We start from the raw sequence: 26,684 nt of genomic DNA, 5'->3' as shown, positions 1-26,684 counted from the left end.
TAACTGCCATGGTCAAAGTGGGTCGTCAATTGTGGCCAGTGGCAACAGGGATGAGGGCAGCATTAGACAGCCCAAAGCTGTTTCAAGGTCAGCTGAAAACCTCTTCATTGGCCTTGACTGCACTTGGAAAAAGATCAGATCTAATCTAGAATAATCACATTTATTTACTCCCGTTATTTACTAATGTTAAATACATTACATTACGAGTGATTGATTTAGTTTGCTTTGTTCAGAATACAAATTTTCACTTTGACTTGAGGTACAGCTAAATGTTATCAGTATTGAATGGCCGGATTCCATAGTACATATTGACCATTCAAATGGACCAATCGACTCCTTCTGAACATTTAAGCTACAGCAGTGCACACCAAGATCACATGACCATCGGCTTTGAGTGGAGTTCTAAGAAAGGCTGGGGTTCTTGAGGATTAAATATGAGACACACGGTTTAGGTCGACCTCCAGTGTGTTAACATCACATGTCAGAACCAACATAATAAGAATAATTCTAGACTCATAGTCTCTGGCCACATGTTTTGTCATTTAAAATTTTGAACAAAGAATAAAGAACAAGAGAAAATAAGATGCTAAAAGTTGGAGAAATACTGTTGTTGTTGTACCAACTCGAAGGCACGGTAGGCGCTACAGTGGCCCATGTGACTGGACTGACAAGTGCTATGAAAACAGCCATTCAACAGACTGGTGTCATCTGTAGCAGGTGCTGACACCGACTTGAACTTCAGCGTCCACCTCTGGCCTATGAGCCATATTCAATCGTTTGCTCAATATACTTCTTTGACTACACAGACCACGCCAGCAATAGCATCTTGAAACACTCTGAGACCTCCAAACAAAAATGCCTCTTGGACCTGGTTAGACAGAACCTGAACAAACCCATCACTCATTCTTCATTCAGGGGGTGATATCACCTTTGTGGCTAAGGTGGAAGCCAAAGATCTTCTCCGCAAACCTACCATTAAGTGGTTCAAAGGGAAATGGATGGATCTGGCCAGCAAAACAGGAAAGCACTTACAGCTCAAGGAGACCTTTGACCGTCAGACTAAGGTACAGCAAGACCTCTCCTCGCCACCGGGGGCAGAAATCTTCATTCGTGAATCATTCTCGGCAGATACACACATTTGAGATGCACATCATCAAAGCCAAAGAGAACTACGCCGGGAACTACAGGTGTGAGGTCACCTACAAGGACAAGTTTGACAGCTGCTCCTTCGACCTGGAAGTGAAAGGTCGGCCAGCCTGTTGACAGTGTTGAACAGTCGTGAAGGTGTGTCACCCTGAAAACCTTTGTGTTCACACTGACAGAAACGGTGCAAGGCTCGCAGAACATCGACATTCGATCGGCCTTCAAGAGAAGGTAAGAGACGAGTGCTGAGATGACACCGAGAGACAAAGAGAAACAAAGGCCCTTTGGCAAAGCTCTTGACACTGATATCCTGGGCACAATTCAACATACTAGTGTCCTACATGACGGCCTCCTAGCTTTACACATTCCACAACAATGCAACAACTTCGTATCAGCATGTCTCTCACGAGTCCTTAAACACAGACCACCTATGTCTTAAATAAGGAGCCAGCTTCCACTGTGAGCCACACTCTGACTTGGTGTTCCAAAAGAAGGGCAACACCGTCAGTGAGGTCCCAAAATGGACCCTGAAAGTCTGAGCACATCAGCAAATTTGAATCTTTCTTATGTGACATAGAAAGTGAAGATGAGCCGTCTCGGTTATGCCACATCTCTCAGCCTGTTTGAGGTCATTTCAACAGCTACCTATCCAACCCATCCTCACTCCTCATGGCGTCATATACAGACAATGGGAAAATGGACCTTTGCGATCTATACTGACGATAAAGGCAGCCTTCTGCGTTGCATGTTGACACGTCCTCATAGGTGTTTCAATGAAGGTTTTCGGGGGATTAAGGAGGGTGTTGGGAGCTTGATGGGCATAGCGCTGGGAGGAGCCTGAGGCGTGGGGAGAGAAAAAAAAACCTCCCGTAAAGCGTTCTCGCCGGGGGAGCATGGGGAGGGGACATGCGGAAGCTTGTTTCAATGAATCATATTGGATGTCAGTTGCTATTCATAAGCCCGTTCGACGGACATGTTGTTACACGTAGAATAAACGGCTTACCTAACCCTACCCTCCATTTTTTTGTACTTGTCACGCTCCCTGCTGAAGGCGTGTCATGTGCTTCAACTGAAAAACACGTCGACATGCAACATAGTACATCAATAGACAAAAGACATCAATGTATGATGCCATGGGAGTGAGGATGGGTTGACCGATCTTGTAGGTTGCCGCAGATACGTGTGCGTCATCTGAAGGACAATCTTTTTAAGTGATCTGTTTTTAACTGAGACGCGTGATTGATTAACGTCTCTTGCAGGTACAGTATGTAGAAGCCATGTTGTGTTACAAAAAGGCCAACACTTGCATTTGAGCTCCCCTTTAAACAATGTGCACAAAAGCGACACAAAGCATCCCAGAACCACGTTGTTGTCACAGCGTGGCAATCCCAACTGGGACCAGCCCTGATGCGCCTTACACAAGCGAACTCATTTCAGTCTTCGTGAGACAGAAGGACGCGATGCGACGCTTGTGTAAGCAACAATCATTGGTTAGCAGGGAGCTAACACACTGATTGAGCATCAGAGCTTTTGCCTTGTGTTTCTCTTTCAGCATTGTTGTCTAGTTGCTTGTAAGTGTCTGATTTCTGACTCTCTTGTTAACAACAGCAGTGAAGGACAAGAAGATGCAGGAGAGCTTGACTTTAGTGGGCTCCTTAAACATAGGTGAGAGTCCCATCCTGACTTTTGGCGAGTGGATTTGACTTGTCTATCATGCAAACCTCTGCTATACTTGTGTGAGGGTTCCTCCAGGAGTTGTTCTAGCTTGGTGGTGAAATTTGTTTACTAGCTCTATTATACATTTATTTTTGGGCTTGTCTCTTCTTCTCCCCAACATATTCAGAAATCAAAGGTTAGTAGACAGACAACCATAGGTATTTTAAACCCGTTAAACCTTACTACGGTGAGTACTGTAATCCCGTAGACTTCCCAGCATGACTTGTAGCTCTCGGAGTGGGACACACAAGAGTGTTGGCCTCCTGTAGCACGGTAACACTTCATTTGAAGGCAGCATTCCTAGCAGCTTGGGCAGCACTCTGAATGATGAAATGGGCCTTGGCCCATAAACTCTGCTGCTTTATGAGACCAAGGGCGCCATTGGATCATTGACGAAGTGCCAGCGGGCCAAACAGAAATGATGCTGTAAAATAGTGTTATCGCTACACTTTTTGAAACAAGGAATACACAGAAATACCATCATTTATTTCCTGGTTGCTTGAAAACAAACAGCTGAAAATGACAAGCAAATAATGGAATAATGGTTTATGCTATTTACTCAGAAACTTTCAGACATTTGGGAAAATGTCAGTGAAAGAAAGTGTTGACTGGAATATCTGTTATTGTTTTTTTTAACCTGGGTATGTCACTCATCCCATTAAAGTGATCTAACAGCATCTCTGACGTGACGACTGAGCTAACAGCTTCCAAAGGGATGGGCAAAGTCCAATGATCAATACAGGAAGGACAGCTTTAGAACCTTGCTCTAACATCACACATGATTCATGAACTAGACGGCATTTGAAGGGCATCATCTACATCTCTCAGGTGTCCACAAGACTTTTTTTAAGTCCTCAACGTTGAACAGAAGTTAGCAACTTCAAAATCCAGTGGTGAAGGGAAGTGTTTGGCCATAACTCAGGTCACACACAGGACGAGAACAATCACTCAAACAATAATTTAGCAGCAACACCCTTTCCAATAACATCTAAAGCACTGAGAGAGCGCAGACCTCCGGCCACTTGTTTATTCACAAACTGTGTTTCACATAGCGCTTTCATTTTTATTGGAAGGCACGACCACAGCAAGGCGCTTCCAACAAAGTCAGACCACAGTAAAGGATTAGAAAAAAGAAGTGACGTGAAGCCTTCACACAAGCTTGTCCCATCACCACTGAGTAGCCATGAGAAGTCCGTGCCGCCCCTTCTGTCCACTCATCATCAATTAAAATCACATTTCTTCAGTTTAATAATGATTTTAACTTTCATGTCACCAAGAAGGTTCATCAGTTTTTAGATAAATCTCATCATAACGTTATTAGGCACCACCATTGTCATCGTCCTCGCTCAACCCTAAAAGATTTCTCTGATGACCACGATTCTTCACGCTGCCACATAACATTTACTGACATATCTCCGAAGACACCCCTCATCTAAAGTCCACCAGGCTCCCTCTGATCGTTCACTCTGCAGAGCGGCACCACAAAGGACACTCAAGAGGCAGTCCTGGATACAACACCTCAGAGGTCTGGGCCTCAGAACAATCTTCTGCAACACGCGAATTCAGAAGAAATCTGAGGACTTCAGAAGAAAACCCCCAATCGAGTCTCACTTTTGGGGTCCCCAAACCAATTCCAGTGAAACTTGTGCTTTGTCCAAGTCGCCTTATAGCTCCATCATGCTAACAGTTATAATAATTTCAAATCTGGTTCAACCACATTGGTCATATTAACCCTTCGCATCCTGTGTTATGGTCACCGTATAGTCCACTGTGCCCATCCCTTTGTGTGACGTGTCCTGAGGAACAGTTTGAGGCGACGGGCTGAACAGGTGTGTTTTGTTGCTGTTATTTCCACCCAACACGCCTGAGCAGTCATCAGTAGCTCCTCAGAACATGTCACAAACTGCAAACATGGAAGGCACCTAACACGTGTCTGCTGCAAATAGGGAGCCTAAACAGCAGGATGACACCCCTGAGGTGGATGTGTGGGAGATCTTGAAGAACGCTCGGCCCGATGAGTACGAAAAGATTGCCTTCATGTATGGCATCACCGATCTGAGGGGTCTGCTGCGGAGGATGAAGAAGATTCCGAAGGAGGAGAAAAAGAGCGAAGGCAGGTTTTGACACGACATTTGAAACCTACTGGCCTCGCTTGAGCCCTTTTCCTCTGATTGTAGCGTTTGCAAAGAAGCTGGATCCGGCCTATCAGGTGGACAAAGGAGGAAAGATCCGCCTGGTGGTGGACCTGGCAGACCCCACTGTCGACCTCAAGTGGTACAAGAACGGCCAGGAAATAAGGCCCACTCCCAAGTATGTGCTGAAACCACTCTCTGTGTGTCGCTGGTGCACACATGGAAGTCAAGAAAACATGTTTCATTATTTTTTTTCAACCAGCCTTGAGAGCACAGCGGGTAAAGTCGATCACTGAAGCTAAAGTGAGAATGAAACCCAGTCAAAGATGTATGGGTCGTCTGTAACTGTGGACAAACTCCACTGCTGACATGCAGAGGGTTCTGCGACTTTGTTATGGGACAGGCTACATGTGGGACTCTTAAAAACGCTCACACTTGCTTCACGACTCTGGATGTACATTTCTGTAACAACGATGAGTGTTGACATTTAAGCCATTGTTTATGTCATTTTCTGTGCAGGAAAAAATGTGGTAACTCCTTCACAGGTCTTTAATCACGTGTGGCTCTTGACGTACCAACACTTCATCAGTGTTTGAGGAGTGGAAGAAGAGAGATTTGTGAATGAGCTAGGCAACACCAATATGAACACTGAGGGGGACTTAAGAGTCTATCCTTGAAGGTTCAGACGAGGGAATCATTTTACTTTACACATATCTGCTATGTGTCAAATACAGCATCAGATATTTTCTAATAGAGCGTGAGCTCTATAATATAACAGTAAACCATCATCATCAGCTTCTTATCAGATGAAAGCAAAAGAACGTTTGTCAGTTTAGTTTAGTGAGTCTATGTGGTGGGTCTCTCCTGCAGACCACCTGGAAAGAAGCAGATCTCCATTCATGAACGCACCTCAGAGTGTCTCACTTGTTTGCAGTTTGTTGAGTAAGAATGAGGCTGCAACTCACCCTTTAGATTTCAGTTCAAAGCCACGTGAGGTTAAAGCCATTTGGGAGGTTACTGCTGTTTCCTGGTTGGGTTTCCTGTGGCTGATATTCCAGGACACCCTGTCTAAAAGTCTCTCTCTTTATCATCAGTGTTGTAACAGTGTTGCTGTACCTGCATGACCTGTCTCTGTCTTTGTTTGTCACATCATGACGTTCCTTCCTGTCTGCCATAATTACTTCCTGTATACACCTCGTGCTCCGGCGCCATTCTGACTTTGCTGCTGGCCTTAAGTCAAAGGAAGTAAGTTCATCCCTCCACTCCGTTTTCAATAGCCGCTCCCACACTGTAGGAACCTTTTCTTAGTTCCAGAAAGCATTTTGCAGACTGAACACAGCAGGGAAAGCAGGAACCAAATCAAATAGAACATTCTAAACTCCAACTCTGGAGCTGGGTCTTTGTGACGGTTCCAACGGGAACCATCTTCTCCCCTCGACCACACACCAAACTAAAGCAACCTGGAGAGTCTGGAGGACTTTTCTTCTTGTTTGTCTTTGTAGTCTTAAACAGGTTCTAGACCAGAACTGAATATAGAACACAGTCGTCTGTTTGCCTGTTGAAATCCAAACCAATCTCAGAACACCAGGGAAATCAAAGCCCTTCAGAGTCAGTCCACCTCCAGCCAGGAGTCATTCTGTTTCCAAATGGACAGAATGATCCCTGATACACAACCTCCATGAGTGATGAAGGTAACTACATATTACATTGGTGCTGCATTCAGAGCTAACTTGACGCTCACAGTCAAGGCTCTTAATATTTACTTCACTTGTGGCCTATTAATGGTACTTTAATGGTACAAGAAGCATAATTGGGATTTGAAGTCAACAGATGAGAGATTCAAATGAATCACAGCAGCTGTCATGTCGGCGACAGACCCCAGTGCAGAACTTAAACCCTGCTGCCTCTTCGCTCACTGCTGTTAGGTGGTTATGAGTCTCAGCGCTGCCGTAACGCAGCGCTGACCTAACAAGTCCTACTGAAGGTACTGAGAACTGTATAAGGTTGTCAGAACTGAAAAGGTTCCTACAGTACAAAAGCAGCGACGGCTCTACAGCTAATGTGTGTTTATAATCCCAGTGCATGTCCAGCATGTTGGGACGTCAACATTAGTCCACGTGACCATATTTTGGAGTCAGCCAGTGCACCTTATTTTTACCGAATGTCATCCACCTGACCACATGCTCATATTCTCTCGTGACCCACTCCCTGTGCAGGTACATTTTTGAGCACAAGGGAACACAAAGGATCATGGTCATCAACAACTGCTCCCTCAACGATGATGCTGCCTACTCTGTCGCAGCGGGCGACGAGAAATGCACCACAGAGTTGTTCGTCAAAGGTATCAGCACACTGCTGCTGAAGCAACACACCAAGTCGGCCTGACACCGCCTCTTCTTGCAGAGCTGCCGGTGAAGATCATCAAAAACATAGAGCCAGTTAAAACTACAGTGAATGAAAGGATCGAGCTGGAGTGTGAGGTCTCAGAGGAAGGAGCTCAGGTTAAATGGTGAGTGAATATCATACCCTCCTGGAGGAGCACTTGCATGGCTCCAAAGGAGGGCGTGCCTCGGTCGTGTCACCCTTCTCACCAGAGTCGCTTCTCTTTCAGGATGAAGAATGGTGTGGAGGTTCCTACAGGAGTGCGCTCCAGATATCGAGTCAAGAGTGAGGGAACCAAACATTTCCTGGTGATTGATGATGCCTCACGGGAGGATACCGGCACGTACTCGCTCATGGCCACCGGAGGCACTACTGAGGCTCATGTACAGGTTGACTGTAAGAACACCTTTTATATCGAAGTGTTTTTGTCAAAACCGTTTTGAGGAAAACACTTCATCTGTCTCACCAGTGAAACCACTGAAGATCTACCAGGACCTACAAGATATTAAGGTGTTGCTGGGTGAACCAATCAAGCTTCACTGCGAGATCTACCCCGGAAACGTTCCGGGTCGTTGGTACAGGAACGGTCAGCTGATCCAGCCGAACGATCGCATCAACATCCTCCACAGAAACAAGTACTTCCTGATCAATGTTGCCACTCAACAAACCCACCGCTGACATACCTTCCCATTTCAGAAACCATCGACTTGAAATTGGGACCAGCTCCCTCCATGACTCGGGGGATTATACTTTCGTACCTGAGGGATATTCCCAGAGCCTCTCTGCTAAGGTTCACATTATTGGTACGTTCTTCACTGGGATCACTTCTTTAGAACCACTGTCCTTCTCTACACCTGCCTAAATCGTAATGTTGTGTCATAGACCCTCCAAGGGTTCACTTGGAGAGCTTGAATTTCCCGGACAACACTGTAACCATTGTAGCAGGAAATAAGCTTCGCTTGGAAATCCCCATCAGCGGAGAGCCAGCGCCCAGGGTGGTGTGGATGAAGGGAGAGAGGGTAAGCTCGCATTCATCACCCGCACACGACGTGAGGAGGAAAACCTTTGGGTGCATGACACCTTTAAAACACCATTAGAAAAGCCCGGACTCTCAGCTTCCTTCGTCACCACCTCCTGTTAAAAATACCATTTTTTTTCCTTCAGGTAATTCTGGACTCCGGTCACCGTGTTCGAGCTGAGACTTACGGTGATCAAACCAGCCTGACCATTGATGTGACTGAGCGAGACGACACGGGCAACTACAAGATAGTGCTCCAAAACGAGGCTGGCGAGGATTCGGCTTCTGTAAAAATAAAAGTTGTGGGTAAGATATAAATGAAGTGGTGAACAAAGGTTCGTATCACCGCGCCCTTTTCACCCCACGCTGTGGTCTGCAGACATCCCTGATGCCCCGGACGCTCCCTTGGTACCGGTGGTGGGGGGAGATTGGTGCTCCATGACATGGGAGCCCCCAAAATATGATGGAGGTTCACCTATATTAGGTAAACATTTGATTTCAGACTTGTAAAGACAGGAAAAATGTGTGGAAATATTTGTCTTTTCAGGCTACTTTATTGAGAGGAAGAAGAAGCAAAGCTCAAGGTGGATGAGGCTGAATTTTGATCTGATTAAGGAAACCTCATTTGAACCCAAGAAAATGATCGAGGGCGTGCCTTACGAATTGCGGATCTTTGCAGTCAACGCTATTGGGGTGTCCAAACCAAGTGAACCATCCAAAGCCTTTACGCCCCTGGGTGAGCTGACTGTTTGTCTACACCAACTTTGCGAGTCCCGGGCTGTTACTGACGTTGCCAGATGAGCCTTTGATCTTGTCTAACAACACGTTCATAACAACACAGATGATGTAAAAAGGTAGCTCCTCAATCACGCATTACTGATCTGCCCTCCGTACCCTAGCGACACAGCTGTTCAGTCCATACCGTCCATCCCAAATATTTTGAATCTGACCTCCATGGATCATGCAGGAGCTTTGGTAGATATTAAATATGTCTTTATAACGGCTGCCAAACCATCTGCGGATTAGACCTTTGAGAGATTAGCTCTTTGAGAGGGTGTTAAATATAATGCGGAATATAAGAATAGATGGCTGTAGAGCGGACTAATGAGCTCTGACAGGGAGGCTCATAGCATTCCAACTGAGTGAGAGTGGCGCCGCACTCCTTTGTGTTGGCTGACCGATGTCTCTGGTTGATGCTTGTCAAAAAAACAAAAAAAAAAACAATTTGTCTGCTCATTCTCATAGCCGTGACCAGTGAGCCCACGATGCTGGTTGTGGACGATGTGACTGACACAACAGTGACGGTGAAGTGGCGCCCCCCTGAAACCATTGGTGCTGCTGGTCTGGACGGTTACTTGGTAGAGTACTGCATCGAAGGAAGTAAGTTGTTCTTGTACTTTTTCTTGCTCAATTCACTGAACTGTCAACAGAGTCCGCAGCTCTATACCATAGGACCATCCATTTCTGCCGAACCCTGGGTTGGAGAGGGACTGATTCAGACGGAGTACCACCATCTTGGTTTAGTAAACCATGCAGATGGAAGGAAAACTTTGGTGTCTTGGGTCCGACGGGAACACACGGGTTTCTAACTCAGTTCAATAACGTGGTTCACAATCACAGAATTCGGCAAGAGGTACTTTAAATCTACACATTAACCGCTGGTTGGATAAGTAGGATCCTGAACCTTTTCCACTGAAGGCTAAAGTCCCAAGTATGGACTGGCATTGTGGTAGAAAGATCACTGTCGTAGTGTACTCGGACTGAAGTGAAATCTCTAGTGATTTTGACTTTACCTCATTTCCCTGACTGAAACTAGTGGAAACAGAATAAATATGTCAATATGATTTGACGTACACTTTTTTTAAGCATCCAGACCTTGAAAAAGATCGTTCCCGTGAATGTCATTAAGAGTCAAGTATCCCGCTCTCCTGATCTCAGGTGTTTTTTCCTATTCCAGCTGACGAATGGATCACCTCCAACAAAGAGCTGACGGAGAAAACCAAGCACACCATCACAGGGCTGTCTCCTGGGTCCAAAATCTTGGTCCGTGTGAAGGCCATCAACGCGGCTGGACCCAGTGCCCCCCGAACAATTCAGCACTCCATCCTTGTAAAAGAAGTCATTGGTGAGTTCATGGAGAAACAGGAGAATCAAACACGTCACCTCTGAGAATTACACTCCGTCATGTGTCACCACAGAGCCGCCAAAGATTCGTGTCCCGAGACACCTGAAGCAAACGTACACGCGCAGGGTTGGAGAGGCCGTCAACCTGGTGGTGCCATTCATGGTAGGTCCGAAACATCGGTCTGAACCTCACACCCGCGCCTACTCCCTGACCTCTCTCACAAACCTCTTCAGGGCAAACCAAGGCCCAAGGTGAACTGGCTGAAGGAGGGCAAGCCCATTGAGCCGACCCATGTAAGCATTCGCAACACAGACAATGACAGCATCATCTTCATTCGTAAAGCCGAACGCAGTCACTCTGGGAACTATGAGATGACAGTGCAGGTGGAGAACCATGTGGACACAGCCATCATCGACATACAGATAGTAGGTGAGCAACGTTTACCAGCGTTCAGTCACAGCCCTGCTGTCCCACCGATCAATGTTGATGAAGTGTCTCATCATTATATTTTAACTTTAAAGATCTCCCTGGACCTCCTCAGACTGTGACCATTGAAGATGTTTGGGGAGGAAATGTGGCCCTGGCCTGGACTCCACCAAAGGACAACGGCAATGCTCCTATTATCGGCTACACAATTCAAAAGGCAGACAAGAAGACAATGGTGGGTGATTCACAACGTAGCATTGTACGCACAACCACAAGGAAGTCATGTGCTTGCTAACATGTGTGGCTGCGATCTGCAGGAATGGTACACATGCATTGAGCACTACCATCGCACCTGCATTGCCATCACAGAACTGGTGGTCGGGAACGAGTACTTCTTCCGAGTCTACTCAGAGAACATGTGTGGTCTCAGTGAAACTGCCACTCAGACCAAAAAGAGCGCCCTCATCGTCAAGGAAGGTACAGCTGACTGTGCTGCTGGCAACTGTGACTAGGCCATGTTGAACAGCAGGGACCAGATTTTTGTATCAAGTAGCCTTACGTTTTTTTGTATTGACTGTATCAAGTACTGCAAGTACTACATACAAACAGTACAGTTACTTTTCTATAATTATTTCAATTGCATTGTTAGTTTTTGGTATTTTATCTGAGCATAGCAAGTAACACGTCTTTTTTTCTTTATCATGATCAGTTTTTTTGGTGCTGGTTCTACTTTTACTTTCAATTTTTTTCTGACCAGCTGAAAGGAACTGTCAGTGATGCACTGCACCTACATGAGACCAGTGGCTCTCACGGGTTGGTGTGTGACTGACAGGCCCTTCCACACTGGTGTCACACATTCTGCAGTTGATAAATAAAGCAACGTTGTCTTCCCCTCATCACATAGGCAATTCCCTCCATGATACCGCTCTGCGACCGTATCATGCACAACCCCATTCCTTTACCCTTCCCCCAACAGGCATGCAGGTGAAAATCCCCGAGTACAATGACCATGACTTTAAGGAGGCGCCCAAGTTCACCCAGCCACTGATCAACACCTTCGCCGTCGCAGGCTACAATACCACGCTCAACTGCAGCGTCCGAGCCAATCCAAAGGTGCATTGAAACTCAGATGTGAAGTCAAATCCGAGTTCGGCTCTCACGTCTCCTGGTCTGCCCGCAGCCCAAGGTGATCTGGATGAAGAACAAGATCATCATCTTGGACGACCCGCGCTACCGCATGTTCAGCAACCAAGGAGTTTGCACTCTGGAGATCCGGAAGCCCAGTCCATATGATGGTGGCGTGTACACCTGTAAAGCCATCAACGATTTGGGGGAAGCCCAAGTGGAGTGCAAGCTGGAGGTCAAAGGTCAGTCCGAACCACGATGTAGGTCGCCAGAACTGGTCAGCCTGTATCTGGTTGTTTTCATGTGAATGTAACGGAAACCAGTGAGCAGTTAAAGTCAAGCTGAGGACAGAAGTACGCAACATGGCGGTGTATCACAGAGTTTAGGCGTGTATTTTGATTTCACAATCAGAGAACACACTAAAATAGGTGCTGTACGTATCGTCCAAAACCTTGTATAGGACCATCACATTTTGGCAGGATGGTAGTCAATACAACACTGTTAACTTGTGCTCCTTAACTCCAGAGAAATGTTGGCGTGAGTTAAGCTGTGTCCCATTTCTCACCCTAACACTGGACTTTGCACGTCACGTGTCAGTGTAGTGTGTCCCAATCCTCCTCAGAGTGAGGGCACTAGCCGTTCACCACTTGAAATGAACCCTTCAAACCCAGGGAGCACCGGAGCTGACTTGAAACCAAGTGGGAATATGAAGTGTGGAGAGATGTCAAGGAGACCAAAGGACTTTATTTTAAAACAGTGTTGGACAGGACAACAGGGACATGTTAGTAGCCAGGACCACTCTTCCCTTTGTTGACTTTCGCTGGCGTCACACGTCAGCGAGCCAAATGCTCCACCGTGTCCCACAACATGAACAATACAACATGGATGTTCAACAGTAGGTTTGGATTTCTTCTGAACAAACAACAGTGGGCTAGCATCCAGGCTAACGTTAGCATCCTCATACCCCTATCAGATCTATCACCAATATCACTCAATAATTATTATTATTGACAAGGCTCCTAATAAACCCCAGCAGGAGTGAAGAATGCATATTTTACCATAGATCATAACTGGAGTATTTGATAATACAGAATAATCTCCACAACAAGCTTTTGCCGTGCGAAGTCCAGAGAGAGCCCTGGGCAGGTCGAGTATTTCGTAAAATCCCAATATCTCCCAAGGTTGACACCGGATTTCCTCAGCTTTACTTTAATGCGCTCTGTTAACATGACTGTGGGAAGCCAACACTGAGTGTTGTGGTAAAGGAGAAGACCAGAGATGACTGTGGCAGCTGTGGACGTGTAAGTATCAGGTCTGAGTCGCACTCATCGTTCATAAATTCATCTTCAAGATGGTTAGAGAATCCCATGTCTAGTTTGTTCCTACCCAGCTGACAGTTATCTCCTATGTGCTCCATGCTACTCAGCTCCAGTGTGTAGCAGCCAATAAAGTCTTGAATTTATGAGCAGAGTGCGACGTCTGACCTCAAAGAGCATACACATTAATCTGTTCATGAGTTCATGTAATATCTGGCGACCATCACACATGCAGAGGTCCACCCCCCGTCCAACCATCCTGCCATCTTCGCCACACAACTCCTCCACACACACACACACACGTCAGTAGACGTAACACGTAGAGCAGTAACGAATCTCTACTCAGTTAACTCCTCATTTAAAGAGTTCAGTAATTGTCACGCACACACACATATAACTCCATGTAAACATTTTGTTAACCCCTGATTCTCTTCTCTCTCCCCCAGTCCAAACTCAAGAATTGTGAATGTATGTTCTCATATAAGGTAAGCTTTCATATGGATTTGGCATATGAAGCTTATTTCATTCATTATGCATCGTCCAGTAAGCCTGCGCTTCAAAAGGAGGCAGAGAAAAGTCTCATCTTGGATTTAAGTCTTGTGCATGACTCTGTCGGCGGCCAGCTGTGACTGTTGATTTTGGGTTTTGGTTGGTGTGGGATGTACCTCAGTGTAATGTGTCTGACATAAACAGGTGAGTACATGTTCTAACAATTGGACTTCAAACGCCGAGCGAGATGGAGAATGGGAATCACGATGATGGTGCACGGAACCAGCAGGACACCTGCGTAGATCTTACACTTCGAGGGGAACCATCAGCTTTCTGCCGCTTTAGAGGACTGATGGGTGGGAACAACAAAAACTAGAGCAAAATGAAGCATTGAAACATGAAACACAACACACACACGCACACAGAGGGGCCAGGTGAAAGGACTCTGGACCTGATACTGTGAGTCCCACTGTTCCAGTGCTGGGGAGTGTGCATATTTGCATTTAAATACACATGTATAATTACTCATAAAGAAGAGATTCTTGTGATTGTTAGTTATACAGCAGCGGACCGGTGAGACGATGAGGTGTGTGGTACGTCTGGTTGCTTGTGGAGCAGCTTAGTTCATCACATCAGTGCTATGGAGACTGAAGAAGATCCTGGATTCAATTTCATTTGGTTTTAAAAACCCGATACAGAACCTCTATTTCCCCAGGTTTGGGGCCGACACAAGCTGGGTTCTTAAGTATCAGTGGAGGCACCTCCAGGGTGGAAGGAGTGAAGGAGAGAAGGAGAGGAGTGAAGGAGAGGATTGGAGGAGTGAAGGAGAGAAGGAGAGAAGGAGAGGAGTGAAGGAGAGAAGGAGTGGAGTAGAGAAGGAGAGAAGGAGAGGAGAGAAGGAGTGAAGGAGAGAAGGATTGGAGGAGTGAAGGAGAGGATTGGAGGAGTGAAGGAGAGAAGGAGAGGAGTGAAGGAGTGTAGGAGAGAAGGAGTGAAGGAGAGGAGTGAAGGAGTGAAGGAGTGAAGGAGAGAAGAAATGAAGGAGAGGAGTGAAGGAGTGGAGGAGAGAAGGAGTGGAGGAGAGAAGAAATGAAGGAGAGGAGTGAAGGAGTGTAGGAGAGAGGGAGAGAAGTGGAGGAGAGAAGAAATGAAGGAGAGGAGTGAAGGAGTGCAGGAGAGAAGGAGAGAAGAAGTGGAGGAGAGAACAAATGAAGGAGAGGAGTGAAGGAGTGGAGGAGAGAAGGAGAGAAGAAGTGGAGGAGAGAACAAATGAAGGAGAGGAGTGAAGGAGTGGAGGAGAGAAGGAGTGGAGGAGAGAAGAAATGAAGGAGAGGAGTGAAGGAGTGTAGGAGAGAAGGAGAAGCCTCACAGGACAGTAGTGAGACCTGCCTTGATGAGACTCCTGAATCACTTATTCACTCGGGAGACAGAGATAAAGGGGGTGTCATTGGGAGTGACTAGAAAGAACACAGGTTTGGACGCATGCAGTTGAAGGTGCCAGCTAAACGAGGGCAAAATAATAATGATTAATAATGAAACTATTGATATGTGCCCTTTAAGAAAGCTGTTCCCGAGGTGCCTTACAGAAACGCAGAAGTTAAACCAGAACAGGCTGAGAACAGAGCGTCACACTGAGACATGAGCGTGGTTGGCTCGCGTCTCTGTGAAAACAGAAGTAAGAAGGGGGCTCAGCATTTCAACAGTGTACTCAGGGGCCGGGCCACGACAACTTTAAAAGTGACCAGTCTTAGAGCGGGTCTAAAGTGGACAGGAGCCGGTGCAGTGAGGCTTACTGGGGCAGTGTCATCTGATAGAGCCAGTCTCAAGCCCGGCAGCTGGGTTCTGAACCAGTGGGAGGCGCGAGCGAGAGTTCTTGTTGATGCCAGTGAGGAGAGCGTTGCAGGAGACGTGATGACTGGGAGGGAGGAGGGCGGAGGATAAGGGGGAGGACAGTGACCTGCTGAAGCAGATGGGAAACTTGGTGTTGCGTGGTCTACTTGTCTCGTGCTCTGTGAAATGGCTGACGTGATAACGTCCTCATCAACGAACTTTAAGGAGTAATGGCTGCCTGATGGCATATTTCTTTGTTGTTTATCCACTACCCCAACACTGCTGTGGAGTCGTTCACAACTACAACAACATCATCTATGGGTTTGAAAGTCACGTAGAGGTGGAGGTGTCGTGTGTGTGGTGGGTGCATGATGCCTGCTCTGTGCATGAAGCCATCTAATCTGATCTGTGATGTTCTTGTTTGTGCGGCCGGATTATAGCGGCACGAGTTCTACAGAGTTTTCAAATCATTGCCTCATTTCTCAACAGTGTGTGAGTGAAAACTTGCTCTTCTCCTGTTTGACTGTAGCTGCCCTCAAATGATTTGGATCCTGAAGGAAACAGGATTTACGTTCAATCGCATATGCATTAGGCCCAAATAAGTCCGAAAATTCTGGATTTGTTCACGACAGAAACGCTACCTTTCACTGAAGCAACTGGTTTTATCGAAATAGACCTCACATTCAGTCGGCCCCTCAATGGTGGCTCCTCTCCTCTCACAACACCGCTCATCGTGCCCACCATATTCACTATATTGCCACATTTCAAATGATAAAGCACCAACATTTATGTTTGTACTGAAATACATTTATATTTCTCTTTGTGTGTCATGTATTCTAATGTACCTGTCTGTCAGCCGTAATCTCAACATCGAGTGTGTGTGTGTATGTTTACGCTTATATATCGTAGTGAGGCACAATTTTGGGGAAAACACCTCATTGTGGGGACCTCATGCTCTGTGCGGACAATTGTGCCCACCCCATGAGGTTAAGCCTCATATTTGAAGCCTGTGATGTCTCACTCTTGTTCAGAGTCCTGGCTCAGGTGAGCCATGTGTTTTAGATGGTTAGGTTAAGGGGGAGAGGCTGGGGAAAGGGTGAGGTCCTCACAAGGATAGAGATACGAGTGTGTGTGTGTGACTAACTTTTAATGTCTTTGCTCATTTTGCTCATTTCTGGTTACTCTGTGTCTCTATCTGTTGGTGTACTGCGGAGAGTATGCTTGTGTATCTGCGTATATCCAGCTGTGTTAGCGTGTATTTAGGCTGTGAACATCTGTTATCAAAACAATCCCATGATGCGATTTACAGCTGTGGATTAGAGCTGTTCACGTGTATCCTGTGTGTGTGTGTTGGGTGTGTTTTTTGCCTCTGAGTTTTTTTTCACGTTATGAAATCATTTAATCTGTAATCTGAAGCTAGTGAGTCTTAGAACAAAGCAGCCGTATCAACAGAGCACACAGGATCTCAAACACACAACAACACGACACGTCACACCGTGTTCCACAGTAGCCACACTCTACCAGCAATTCCGTTCAACAGAGAAACATGGAAAAGAGAAAATGACGAAAGTGCAGTAGTAGGCATGACAGCAGTTGTGCTGTAGTAGTACTAGCTCACGGATTTACCACTGAAACACCCAGCAGCTCAGCGCATCGGTGCAGAACTTAAATTGGATGGGCTGTGAGTCCTGTGGTGTGGAGCTTGTGTGCATCCTAGTGTGCGACAGAGAGGATTGTGAAGAGGGGTCGAGATGAAGGAGGCCGACCTCAGGTTGGGTGCATGACTGTCAGCCTTTTTATCTGATTTGAGATTGGCTGTTCCCCCCTTTTTCCTACTGAAGCTGGGATGTTTGAAACACCAAGACCCAGGGTCAGATGAAGCAAGCAGATGCATGTATCGGTATCCTTTTGGTCTGTCTCTGTTTGTGAGTGGCTCTCTGCGTTCCTGCTCTAGATCGCTGACCCAGCCTTGGTCACGCAGCTTCAGCACCGTCTCAAACTGGCACTGGCTCCAGCACCAGCATTAGATGAAACACAGCGATTGCTCTAGCAACAATTCAGCGGACGGTCGCTGACTCACCTCTCACTGTTGCCAAATGAGGATCCCGGTGTGCTTGATGAGCCTGTTGCCTTCCTCTTCTTCTCCTTGCACACTTTGCTCTCTTCCAACCCTGTGACATCACCAGTGTCCTCTTGCCTCCTAGGTGGCTTCACCTTCTACGAGCTCATGCAGCGTGGCGTCCCCCTACACCTGATTGACAAGTACATGAGTGAGACGAAGGTCGTGGAGCACGAGAAATGAAACCAAAGACATTTTAGCTCAGCCAGCCTCTTTTTCACAGGAGGAGGGCAGACAATCAAGATGGATGATGGGATGGATGAAGGTGGACTGTGGTGTGGCGTGCTGTGTGCTAATTTGGATCTAGTTACTGTAGAAATCATTATCTTCTTTGTCACCCTTTTGTTTGTCAGTTCGGGTGCATGTCGGGAATTGCTTTTGGTTCCTTCAGTGTGTAAACATAAGTGTAGCACAGGCGGTGACACACGCACATCCAACCCCACCCTCACCCACACACACACACGCACGCATACAGTATTTACTTTTAAGTGAACGTGCTTTGAAAGGGTCCGTCCGGAGGATAATGGGAATGTACAAACACTGTTTTAGTTTGGCTGGTTTGATGAAACAACTTACAAGGCAACATCGGGCAAATGAAAGTGCAAACTGCTCTGCTGCTCTCACTTGATGCACATCTACGTAATCCACCAGCGAGTTTCTGTTCAGGACTGAAGTGTCCTTAGTTGGCGTGAAACATTTTGGTTCCCTGTTTGGATTTCAGGCTTTGCCTTCTGCGCATGCCTTTGTAATTATGACATTTTATTTGAATAAAAGTTTCACCAAAGACTTTATAATGTTGTTTCTTAACTCTCTAGAGGGTTTACATGTTTATCTTAATCCAGGTGACACAGGGTTTAAATGCTTCATTGACTGAGTTGAAAAAAAGGATATGTGGATAAAACAGAATTGTTTGTTTCATTAGCCAAGAATATTGATATCTTAATAAAAGTGTGCCTGACTCACAAAACCAGTTGTCTCTGCCACGTCAACAGTTTTTCCAAATATATGAAACAAAATGTTTGAAATGAAATGATGAAATTAAACAAGAAACAACAACAAATTCAGGTTTATACTTTTATGATAAACGAAACGTATCGGGCTGATATACATGGCGCAACAGAAATGAGGCAAAAGGTTCGACAACGTTATTCGATTCAATGCAGAGTCATTGCATTAAACATTCATAAACCTTCCGACACAGTGCTACTACCACTAGCACTAATCTAAAAACGTACACTTTGGCTTAAACGAACCGCTAAGCTCAAGAAAACGTGTCAAAACTTACTCAGGCAACTTACAAAACAAACGTTTCAAGATTTGTGTAACTTACATGTTTTGGGGGTGAACTTCAAGTCACTTTATCTAATCATTAAAGGGTAGAAGCAGAACGTATGGAATTTACTGAAGAATTTATGGAATTTATTGAGCTTACGTGATGGGTGGTCAAACTTTATTTAAATTACCCGGCGACAGTCAGATTGCTACGACTTCCGGAAGTCCGTTCCTGACGGGGGTCGACGTGAAACACAGACACCAATGGTTCCGCTGAGGAAACGGCCTGGCGCTCGCGGCTCCATGTAGGCCAAATGAGCTGCTTTATTTTGGAGCGGGTCAAGCGGAGATAGCCGTCCTCGGACCTTTACCCGGGATTATTCGGGTCTTTCTACCGGCAACCAGAGGCGCGAGCAGGCAGAGGAATGCTGGCCCAGCTCCTGCGCTCGGAGCCGCTGTCAGCCGCGCAGCTCCGGCGGCTGGAGGAGCACAAATACTCGGCCAGCGGACGCTCCCTGTTGGAGCCTCCGTTTCAGCTCTACTGGAACTGGCTGGTCCAGCAGATTCCGACCTGGGTCGCCCCCAACACCCTGACTATCGTGGGGCTGCTGGTTAACATCGTGTCTACGCTGGTGCTCGTGTATTACTGTCCCACGGCAACAGAGGAGGTGAGTCAAGCTCGGTCGGCAGAAGTTGACGCTAGCCGTGACCCGCCGCCCCGCCGTGGAACGCGGAAACTCCGCTCCAATACAGCAGCGATATGGGGCCCCTCGGCTCGCAGCGCGCTAAATATACACCACACGCCAGGCTGCGGTCTTCTGTCACACAATTGAATGATGTAAAAGTATTCTTCAAAACTCTTCCATATTATAACAATATTCCCCAAGTTCTGATCCCAAGTCCAACTCCGTCTATTAGACAGTCATTACAGGCCTCTACCACTAATCCTCTGTCATGACGCTCGGATGGGCTTAAGTTGGCGAGAGGTCGGGCGTCTGGAAGGGTTGGACAGTTGCTGACAAGTGGAGGGGTGGTTGGCGCACAGCGGGGCGCTTGTTTGCTGGGAAGCCACCGGAGACAGAGAGGCTTTGACACCGTGAAGGTCAAAGGTCAAGCCGAGAAGCCGACAATGAGTTTATTGGTTAACAGTTGACTCACCAGTCGCAAAATATCCTCATCTAGAGTTCAGTTATGGGTGAACAAAATACACAACATGGAGGGCCACATTATTAGGTGAGACTAGTCCGAGGGGCCCTCAAAAGACCAAGAACAAGATTCTTAAAGGTACGTCAGTAGAAGTGTAGGCTGACAATATTCACTTCACATATCTTATTTCTTATATACTGATTGAAAAAAATATATATTTCTAGGAAACTATAGGTAAAACTATTGACTATGTTGGCTCTTATTTCAAGGTGCATTTACTTTATATTTATTTTTGAGAGACAGGAAGTGTAAAATTGAGCAGCAGCCGTTGGAAGAATCCAATTGGAAAATGAAATGAAGACCCAGAAAATAGCCAATGAGTTTCTGTTTAGTATTTGGGGAAAAAAATCGTAACACTGTTCACCAGATGATTTCTGAATGTGACGACTCTCCCATCACAGCCCTATATTCCCACGCTTCCCTGCTCTCTCTGTGTTCCCCTGAGCACTGTTTTGTTCACTTGTTTCACAAGTTAGAAGCAAAAACTTGAGCTTTAAGTATAACATAATAACAGCATATGAAGAGCGACTGTAGTCAGAAAGGATGGAACATTTGATTCTGTATCTCATGATAAATAATGTTTAAAGTCGGTGTGCAGGAGCCCAGTTATTCTAGAAGCTGAATGAAGCGTCGCTCCAACATCCGCTCTAAAAACTGCTGAGTCAGTCGTTACGGTTCAGTCTGAAAGATAGCCCGCTCTCTGTGTCAGTGGGGGAGTAAACTGGAGTACCCAGAGGAAGCAGCAGGGGGTGTGAGTGATGCCTTCATAGGGCCCTGTCTGAGAGTAACGTTGACACAGCACAGATTGATCTCCTTCACTGTCATGTGACTCGCTCAGAGTAGAGTTGATTCTTTCAATACGAATGTGTGGGAACTCACACGCCCATATCTTGCTTTTATGTTTTGTGGGGACCTCCCATGGCCACCACCCTTTCCCCAGCCAGGAGAGGTCCTCACTAGGATAGAGGGAGACAAACGCGTGAGGATGTGTGTTCTTGTACTTCTACTTTGCTGGTCCCTGCAAGGTTAAGCCTCAGTTTCAGGGTTAAAACTAAAAATAACTTGGTTCTTCTAACTGTGTTCCAGTCTGGTTCAGAGTCCTGGTTCAGGTTAGGTTTAGGGGGAGAGGCTGGGGAAAGGGTGATGGCCATGAGAGGCCCTCAGAAGGATAGAGAGAGACAAACACGTGTGCGTGTTTCCATAGATCAATGAGCAAGTGCGTGTTGTTAGTTTGACCTCCTTATCTGGATGGAGGAGCGTGTGTATGAGAGCAATGTGCAGCCAGTGACCCGGCTGAGAGCGAGGCTCGCCCATGTCTTATGAATGAGGGTGGCGCCGCAAAGACTCGCCGATGAGGCGAGCGTCCGCACACTGATAGATGTTAGCAGGACAGTGGGGCTTCCTCATAAATGCTCTGACTATTCCAGCTGTATAGGCTGTTCGGCCTGTCCCATAATGCACTGCAACAGTCTGCTGCTTTGCCTCCTGTGGCGGTGCAGGATCGCGTGCTGATGTGGTGCGGTGGGAGCTGACTCCGCCCTCCTGTCTGCAGGCGCCGTCGTGGGCCTTCATCCTCAGTGCCCTGGGCCTGTTTGTGTACCAGTCTCTGGATGCCATCGACGGGAAGCAGGCCCGCAGGACCAACAGCAGCTCCGCCCTCGGGGAGTTGTTCGACCACGGCTGCGACGCGGTCTCCACAGGTGCGTCGCGCTGTTCGCTAGAGTGGGAACCTGGCTCACGCTGCTTCTGTCTGCAGTCTTCGTCGCCGTGGGAACCTGCATCTCCTGCGGCATCGGCCTCTACCCCGACTGGATGTTCTTCTGCGGCTTCATCGGGATGTTCATGTTCTTCTGCGCCCACTGGCAGACCTACGTCTCCGGGACGCTTCGCTTCGGCCTGTGAGCGACACGCCCACACACACGCTTGGTATTTTTGTGAGGACCTCTTATTGACACACCTTTCCCCAGCCTCTCCCTCTTAACCTAACCATCCAAAACACATGGCTCACCTGTACCAGGACCAAACTGGAACCCAGTTATTTTAACCCTCCAATATCAGGCTTAACCTTGTGGGGACCGGCAAAATACCTCCACAAAGTCAATATGGTCAGCATAAGGTCAAGAACTGGTCCCCACAAAGTAGTATAACCCCTCACACACACTCTTGTCTCTCTCTACCCTTGTGAGGACCTCTCCTGGCCATCACCCTTTCCCCAGCCTCCCCCTCTAAACCAAACCATACAAAACACATGGCTCACCTGAACCCGGACTCTGAACCAGACTGGAACCCAGTTAGAATCACCCAGTTATGCTGAAGTTTGAACCCTCAAACTTCCGGCCAAATGTCCCCACAAAGGCATACGGTCCTCACAAGGATAGTGTTTTGTCAAGAACGGGTCCCCATAAACTAGTATAAACAAGCCAAGTATAAACTCTCCCTGACCCGGAGCGTGGTGTGTCCAGGGTGGACGTCACTGAGGTGCAGATCGCCATCATCGTCATGTACTTGATGTCAGCGTTCGGAGGGGTCGGCCTGTGGCAGTGCACGGTAACGTCCCTCACACACACACACTCACACACACACTGACTCTGACTCGGGAAGCTCCCTCAGAGTTTAGCCGCCTCTGATCAGGGCTGGTGTTTGACTCTCTGCTGCCCCTGGAGGTCGGTCTCTGTGGGCAGCGCTGCGTCCGCGCTGGTCTGTAAGAGAAGGACCCGGGTCCGGTTCTGACACTGTCGGCCCCCACAGCTGCCCGTGGTCGGCCTGAAGCTCTACGTCTTCCCCATCCTGGGCATCGTCGGGGGGGCGCTCTACTCCTGCCACAACTACTTCTACGTCATCATGAACGGAGGCGTCGGCAAGAACGGCTCCACAGTGGCGGTGAGTCAGTCGGCGGTGCGGAGCGGCTGCGAGGGGCCCAGCCTCATGCCTGTGTGTGTGTGTGTAGGACACCAGCGTGCTGAGTCCCGGCCTGCACATCAGCCTCATCCTCACTGTGGCCTTCATCATCTTCAAGAAGTCGTCCAGCCAGCTGTTCGAGCGCCACCCCTGCCTCTACCTGCTGGCCTTCGGCATGGTCATCTCCAAGATCTCCAACAAGCTGGTGGTGAGTGGGCAGGAGGGCCGGGGGCTCGGCGCCCCCTGCAGGTCGCCCTCATCTCTCACCTGTCTGTGTGTGTTCAGGTGGCCCACATGACCAAGAGCGAGCTGCACCTGCCGGACACGGCCTTCGTGGGCCCGGGACTCCTGGTCCTCAACCAGTACTTCAACAGCTTCATGGAGGAGCACCTCGTCCTCTGGGTCGCCATGGTCAGTGTCACGAGTCACGCCGCTCAGCGACCGGCTGCTGGCAGCGGGTCCTCAGCCGTGTTCCCCAGTCAGAGTGAAGTCGCAGCCGGGCGTCTGAGGGTTCAGTCCCTCTCTGTGTGGAGGGTGAGGCTGGGGCACCAGACGGTCACATGACATGGCAGCAGGAAGCGAAACTCTGTAGGGAGCGTGTGGCTCTGTCACGTTGATCCGCCCCTGGTACTGATAAGAGCCGGCTCCTCCATGGTCCGGGTCAGAGTCCGCACTGATGCCCTTCTGTCTTGGATCTAATCGGCTTCATCAGCCAGAGTCCAACCAGGACTGATAAGATCAGCAGGTGGTGCTGGAGCTGCTGAGCCTCTGAGGAGCCCCGGGGTCATCCAGTGCTCTGGAGTCGAGTCCAGTACTCTGGAGTCGAGTCGAATCAGGAGTCCAGTCCAGTCCTCCTTTGTCAAGTTCAGTCGAGTAGTTGAGTCGAATCACAAGTCGGATCCTCTGTACGTCCAGTTGAGTGCAGTCCTCTCTAGTCAAGTCCTCTGAAGTCGAGTAGAGTAGTCGAGTCGGGAGTCGACTCCTCTGTAGTCGACTCCTCTGTAGTCGAGTCCTCAGTAGTCGAGTCGGGAGTTGAGTCCTCTGCAGTCAAGTCCTCTACAGTCGAGTCCACTGTAGTCGACTTGAGTCCACTGGAGTGAAATCGGGAGTCCAGTCCAGTCCTCTGGAGGCCAGTCGAGTCCTATGGTGTCGAATCAAATCGAGTCCACTACAGTACAGTCCAGTCCTCTGTAGTCAAGTCCAGAGCACTGGAGTAAAATCGAATCAGGAGTCGAGTCAAGTCCAGTTGAGTCCAGTTCTCTGTAGTCGAGTAGAATCAGGAGTCCAGTCCAGTCCTCTGTAGTCGAATCAGGAGTTGAGTGCTCTTTTGTCGAGTCGAGTCCTTTGTAGTCAAGTCTAGCTGAGTGCGGTCCTCTGAAGTCAAGTCGAGTAGTTGAATCAGGAGTCGACTCCTCTGTAGTCGAGTCGAATCAGGAGTTGAGTCCTCTGCAGTCGTGTGAAGAGTCGAGTCTTCTGTAGTCGATTCGAGAGTCGAGACCTCTGTAGTCGAGTCGACTAATCGAATTGGGTGTTCAGTCCAGTCCCCTGTATTTGAGTTGAGTCCTCTGTAATCGAATCTACTAGAGTCAAGTTGATGTGTCGAGGAGCTGGACCTCCAAAACACTTAAACTGAGAGCTGCGACTGTTGCAGTCCAATCTGGGAATCAGCTCCACCTCTCGGGGAGAGAGGGCGGGGCATCGCGGCGCTGCTGTGGCCGTCACTTGAGCCAAGTCCCTTGCTGCTCCGCAGGTGCTGTCTCTCCTGGACCTGAGCCGCTACTGCACCGGCGTCTGCCTCCAGATCGCCTCCCACCTGAGGATCCGGGTCTTCAGCATCACGGCGCCGGGCCCCGCCCACCGTGACTGACAGCTTGCCCGGCGGGAGGAGGAAGCGGGGGACGCCGACGTGGCCCCGCTTCTGAAAGCAGACGACAAAGAGGAGGGGCCGACGAGCCCGGACCACTGCAGCCTGGAGGGAGTGACCACCCGGGAGTGAACCACCCACGAGACCAGTCCAAACCAAGAGAATCCAAAGGTTCCTGAGGCCCACGGCCGCAGGAGCTCGGCTGACGTCACGTCCTGTTGCCAGCCAAAACACCAAAAATGTCTCCAGATGGAGGTTTTTGCTGACATCAAAGATGCTTCAGTCGAAGACATGACGAAGAGAAATAAACTTTGGGGGTGGAGCGCGCCCTAGTGGTCATGGCCGGTAACTCATCTTTGATGTTGTCAAAAACTGCCGTTTTCTTAAAAAAAGAAAAAAAAATCCTTATATTTATTGGTCGAATGTGAATCTGGCGTGAATCAGGGAATCCAATCTAACCAGGTCTAATCTGAGGTGTGTAACGTGAGGCTCGCAGTTTGTCGCCGCAGGTGGCACCGGCGCCGAGGGGCCCGACCCGGAGAAGCGCCGGCGCCGCCTCTGCTTTCCGTCTTCTTCTCCCTAAAGGGCTAAAAACGCTGCGTGATTGTACAGAATTCAAGTCGCCTTAAACCTGTCGTGTGGAGCGTCTGTCCGCGTGTCGCGCTGCTCCCACCAGCTCTTTTCTAGTGGCGTTTCTACCGGCTGATGTGCCTCGGGCGCAGAACCCAGCGGAGGAACTATGCAGTTGCACTGTCCAAACTGGAATCACCTTTTTACTAACCAGTGGAAGTGATTGTAATAAAGAAATTATTTTTCACTCAGCTGTCCGTTGCCTCTGTGGGTGAAGGTCGGTGCTTGGTGAGGAGGAGGAGCGCCAGGCCCTTCGTCGCTAACTTGCAAGAAGAATCTGAAATAAAACTTTAGTTTTTCTTTCCGACAATTCATGATTATTTCAGCAGCATTGTTGTCATGGTTCTTCAATGAGGAAAGTAAACTAATGAAGAAAAAATACATTGTAATAAATATTTACTCGTGGTGGGACTTAAACGAGTTAATTACAATTAATTAATTACAACAAAAAATAATGTAATTTAATGGAACTGTTTGCTCTCCAGACAACAGGGAACCTCTGTCAGTGCAGGAGTTCCTGCTCCACTGATGCATGCTGCTGCATGTGGCAGCTAGGATGAGAACAACAACAACAAACATGGAGGAATCCTCCCTGGACCAAAGCTAACAAAAGCATCTGTTTGCTTTGGTTCAGGGAGGATTTTCACTACACAATGTCCAGTGTTTCCACCACTCTGGATGGACTTGAGATTCTTATAACATTGAAATTGTTATGTAAATATTTTCAAGACTTGAGAAGAGCTTCAGTTGAACTCAGGTGATATAAAAACTTGAATATAGTCACCATGGTGATTTATTGTGCTGTTGTCAAACTGATGCAAAATAAACAATATGTTGTTGTTTAAATGTATGGATGGATCCATCATTGGATTCAGTCAATTTGAAAAATGTGGCAAATATTCTGATACCATTAAACTGCAATTAATTGAGATTAATTCATTACAGATTCTCTAATTAACTAGAATTTTTTTAATCGAATCCCACCCCTAGTAT

The 26,684-nt window shown here is 47.7% G+C and overlaps 2 protein-coding genes and 1 long non-coding RNA gene across 9 annotated transcripts in view; 2 read left to right on the top strand and 1 right to left on the bottom strand.

The window, feature by feature from the left end:
* The window catches only part of mybpc1 (myosin binding protein C1), a 29,332-nt gene extending 10,609 nt beyond the window's left edge, over positions 1-18,723 (top strand). For 3 of the 7 annotated variants that reach the window (XM_053863029.1, XM_053863028.1, XM_053863027.1), the window contains 25 exons: positions 916-1,064; positions 1,129-1,246; positions 1,323-1,374; positions 2,752-2,808; positions 4,806-4,972; positions 5,037-5,169; positions 6,228-6,236; positions 7,208-7,332; positions 7,395-7,500; positions 7,603-7,769; positions 7,843-8,008; positions 8,070-8,176; positions 8,256-8,392; positions 8,538-8,697; positions 8,771-8,875; positions 8,939-9,127; positions 9,637-9,771; positions 10,349-10,516; positions 10,590-10,678; positions 10,750-10,945; positions 11,038-11,177; positions 11,260-11,419; positions 11,919-12,055; positions 12,123-12,309; positions 17,907-18,722. In XM_053863029.1, coding sequence (XP_053719004.1) covers positions 916-1,064; positions 1,129-1,246; positions 1,323-1,374; positions 2,752-2,808; positions 4,806-4,972; positions 5,037-5,169; positions 6,228-6,236; positions 7,208-7,332; positions 7,395-7,500; positions 7,603-7,769; positions 7,843-8,008; positions 8,070-8,176; positions 8,256-8,392; positions 8,538-8,697; positions 8,771-8,875; positions 8,939-9,127; positions 9,637-9,771; positions 10,349-10,516; positions 10,590-10,678; positions 10,750-10,945; positions 11,038-11,177; positions 11,260-11,419; positions 11,919-12,055; positions 12,123-12,309; positions 17,907-18,004 — 3,257 coding nt within the window. In that variant the 3' untranslated portion in view covers positions 18,005-18,722. Of the gene's footprint in view, positions 1-915; positions 1,065-1,128; positions 1,247-1,322; positions 1,375-2,751; positions 2,809-4,805; positions 4,973-5,036; positions 5,170-6,227; positions 6,237-7,207; positions 7,333-7,394; positions 7,501-7,602; positions 7,770-7,842; positions 8,009-8,069; positions 8,177-8,255; positions 8,393-8,537; positions 8,698-8,770; positions 8,876-8,938; positions 9,128-9,636; positions 9,772-10,348; positions 10,517-10,589; positions 10,679-10,749; positions 10,946-11,037; positions 11,178-11,259; positions 11,420-11,918; positions 12,056-12,122; positions 12,310-13,829; positions 13,869-17,906 lie in introns of all 7 variants that reach the window. The other 4 variants (XM_053863025.1, XM_053863023.1, XM_053863026.1 and 1 more) reach the window with 3 other exon arrangements.
* LOC128757608 (uncharacterized) overlaps positions 1-19,254 on the bottom strand; it is a 38,138-nt gene extending 18,884 nt beyond the window's left edge. The window contains exons 1-2 of the long non-coding RNA XR_008414390.1: positions 19,152-19,254; positions 17,783-17,953 (exon numbers count right to left, since the gene is read on the bottom strand). This is a non-coding gene — a long non-coding RNA (uncharacterized LOC128757608). The remainder of the gene's footprint in view (positions 1-17,782; positions 17,954-19,151) is intronic.
* An 85-nt stretch (positions 19,255-19,339) lies between these two features.
* On the top strand, positions 19,340-26,115 carry chpt1 (choline phosphotransferase 1). Its single transcript, XM_053863033.1, has 8 exons — positions 19,340-19,761; positions 21,852-21,999; positions 22,056-22,197; positions 22,762-22,846; positions 23,048-23,179; positions 23,247-23,405; positions 23,483-23,608; positions 24,948-26,115. The coding sequence occupies exons 1-8, from the start codon at positions 19,519-19,521 to the stop codon at positions 25,062-25,064; spliced, it is 1,152 nt and encodes a 383-aa protein (XP_053719008.1). The 5' UTR covers positions 19,340-19,518; the 3' UTR covers positions 25,065-26,115.
* Positions 26,116-26,684: the final 569 nt, after the last annotated feature.

The sequence above is a fragment of the Synchiropus splendidus genome, chromosome 4 (assembly GCF_027744825.2).
Source record: "Synchiropus splendidus isolate RoL2022-P1 chromosome 4, RoL_Sspl_1.0, whole genome shotgun sequence".
Classification (NCBI taxonomy): Eukaryota; Metazoa; Chordata; class Actinopteri; order Syngnathiformes; family Callionymidae; genus Synchiropus; species Synchiropus splendidus.
Note: the sequence above shows the minus strand (reverse complement) of the source record. Positions and strands in the feature narration are given on the sequence as shown.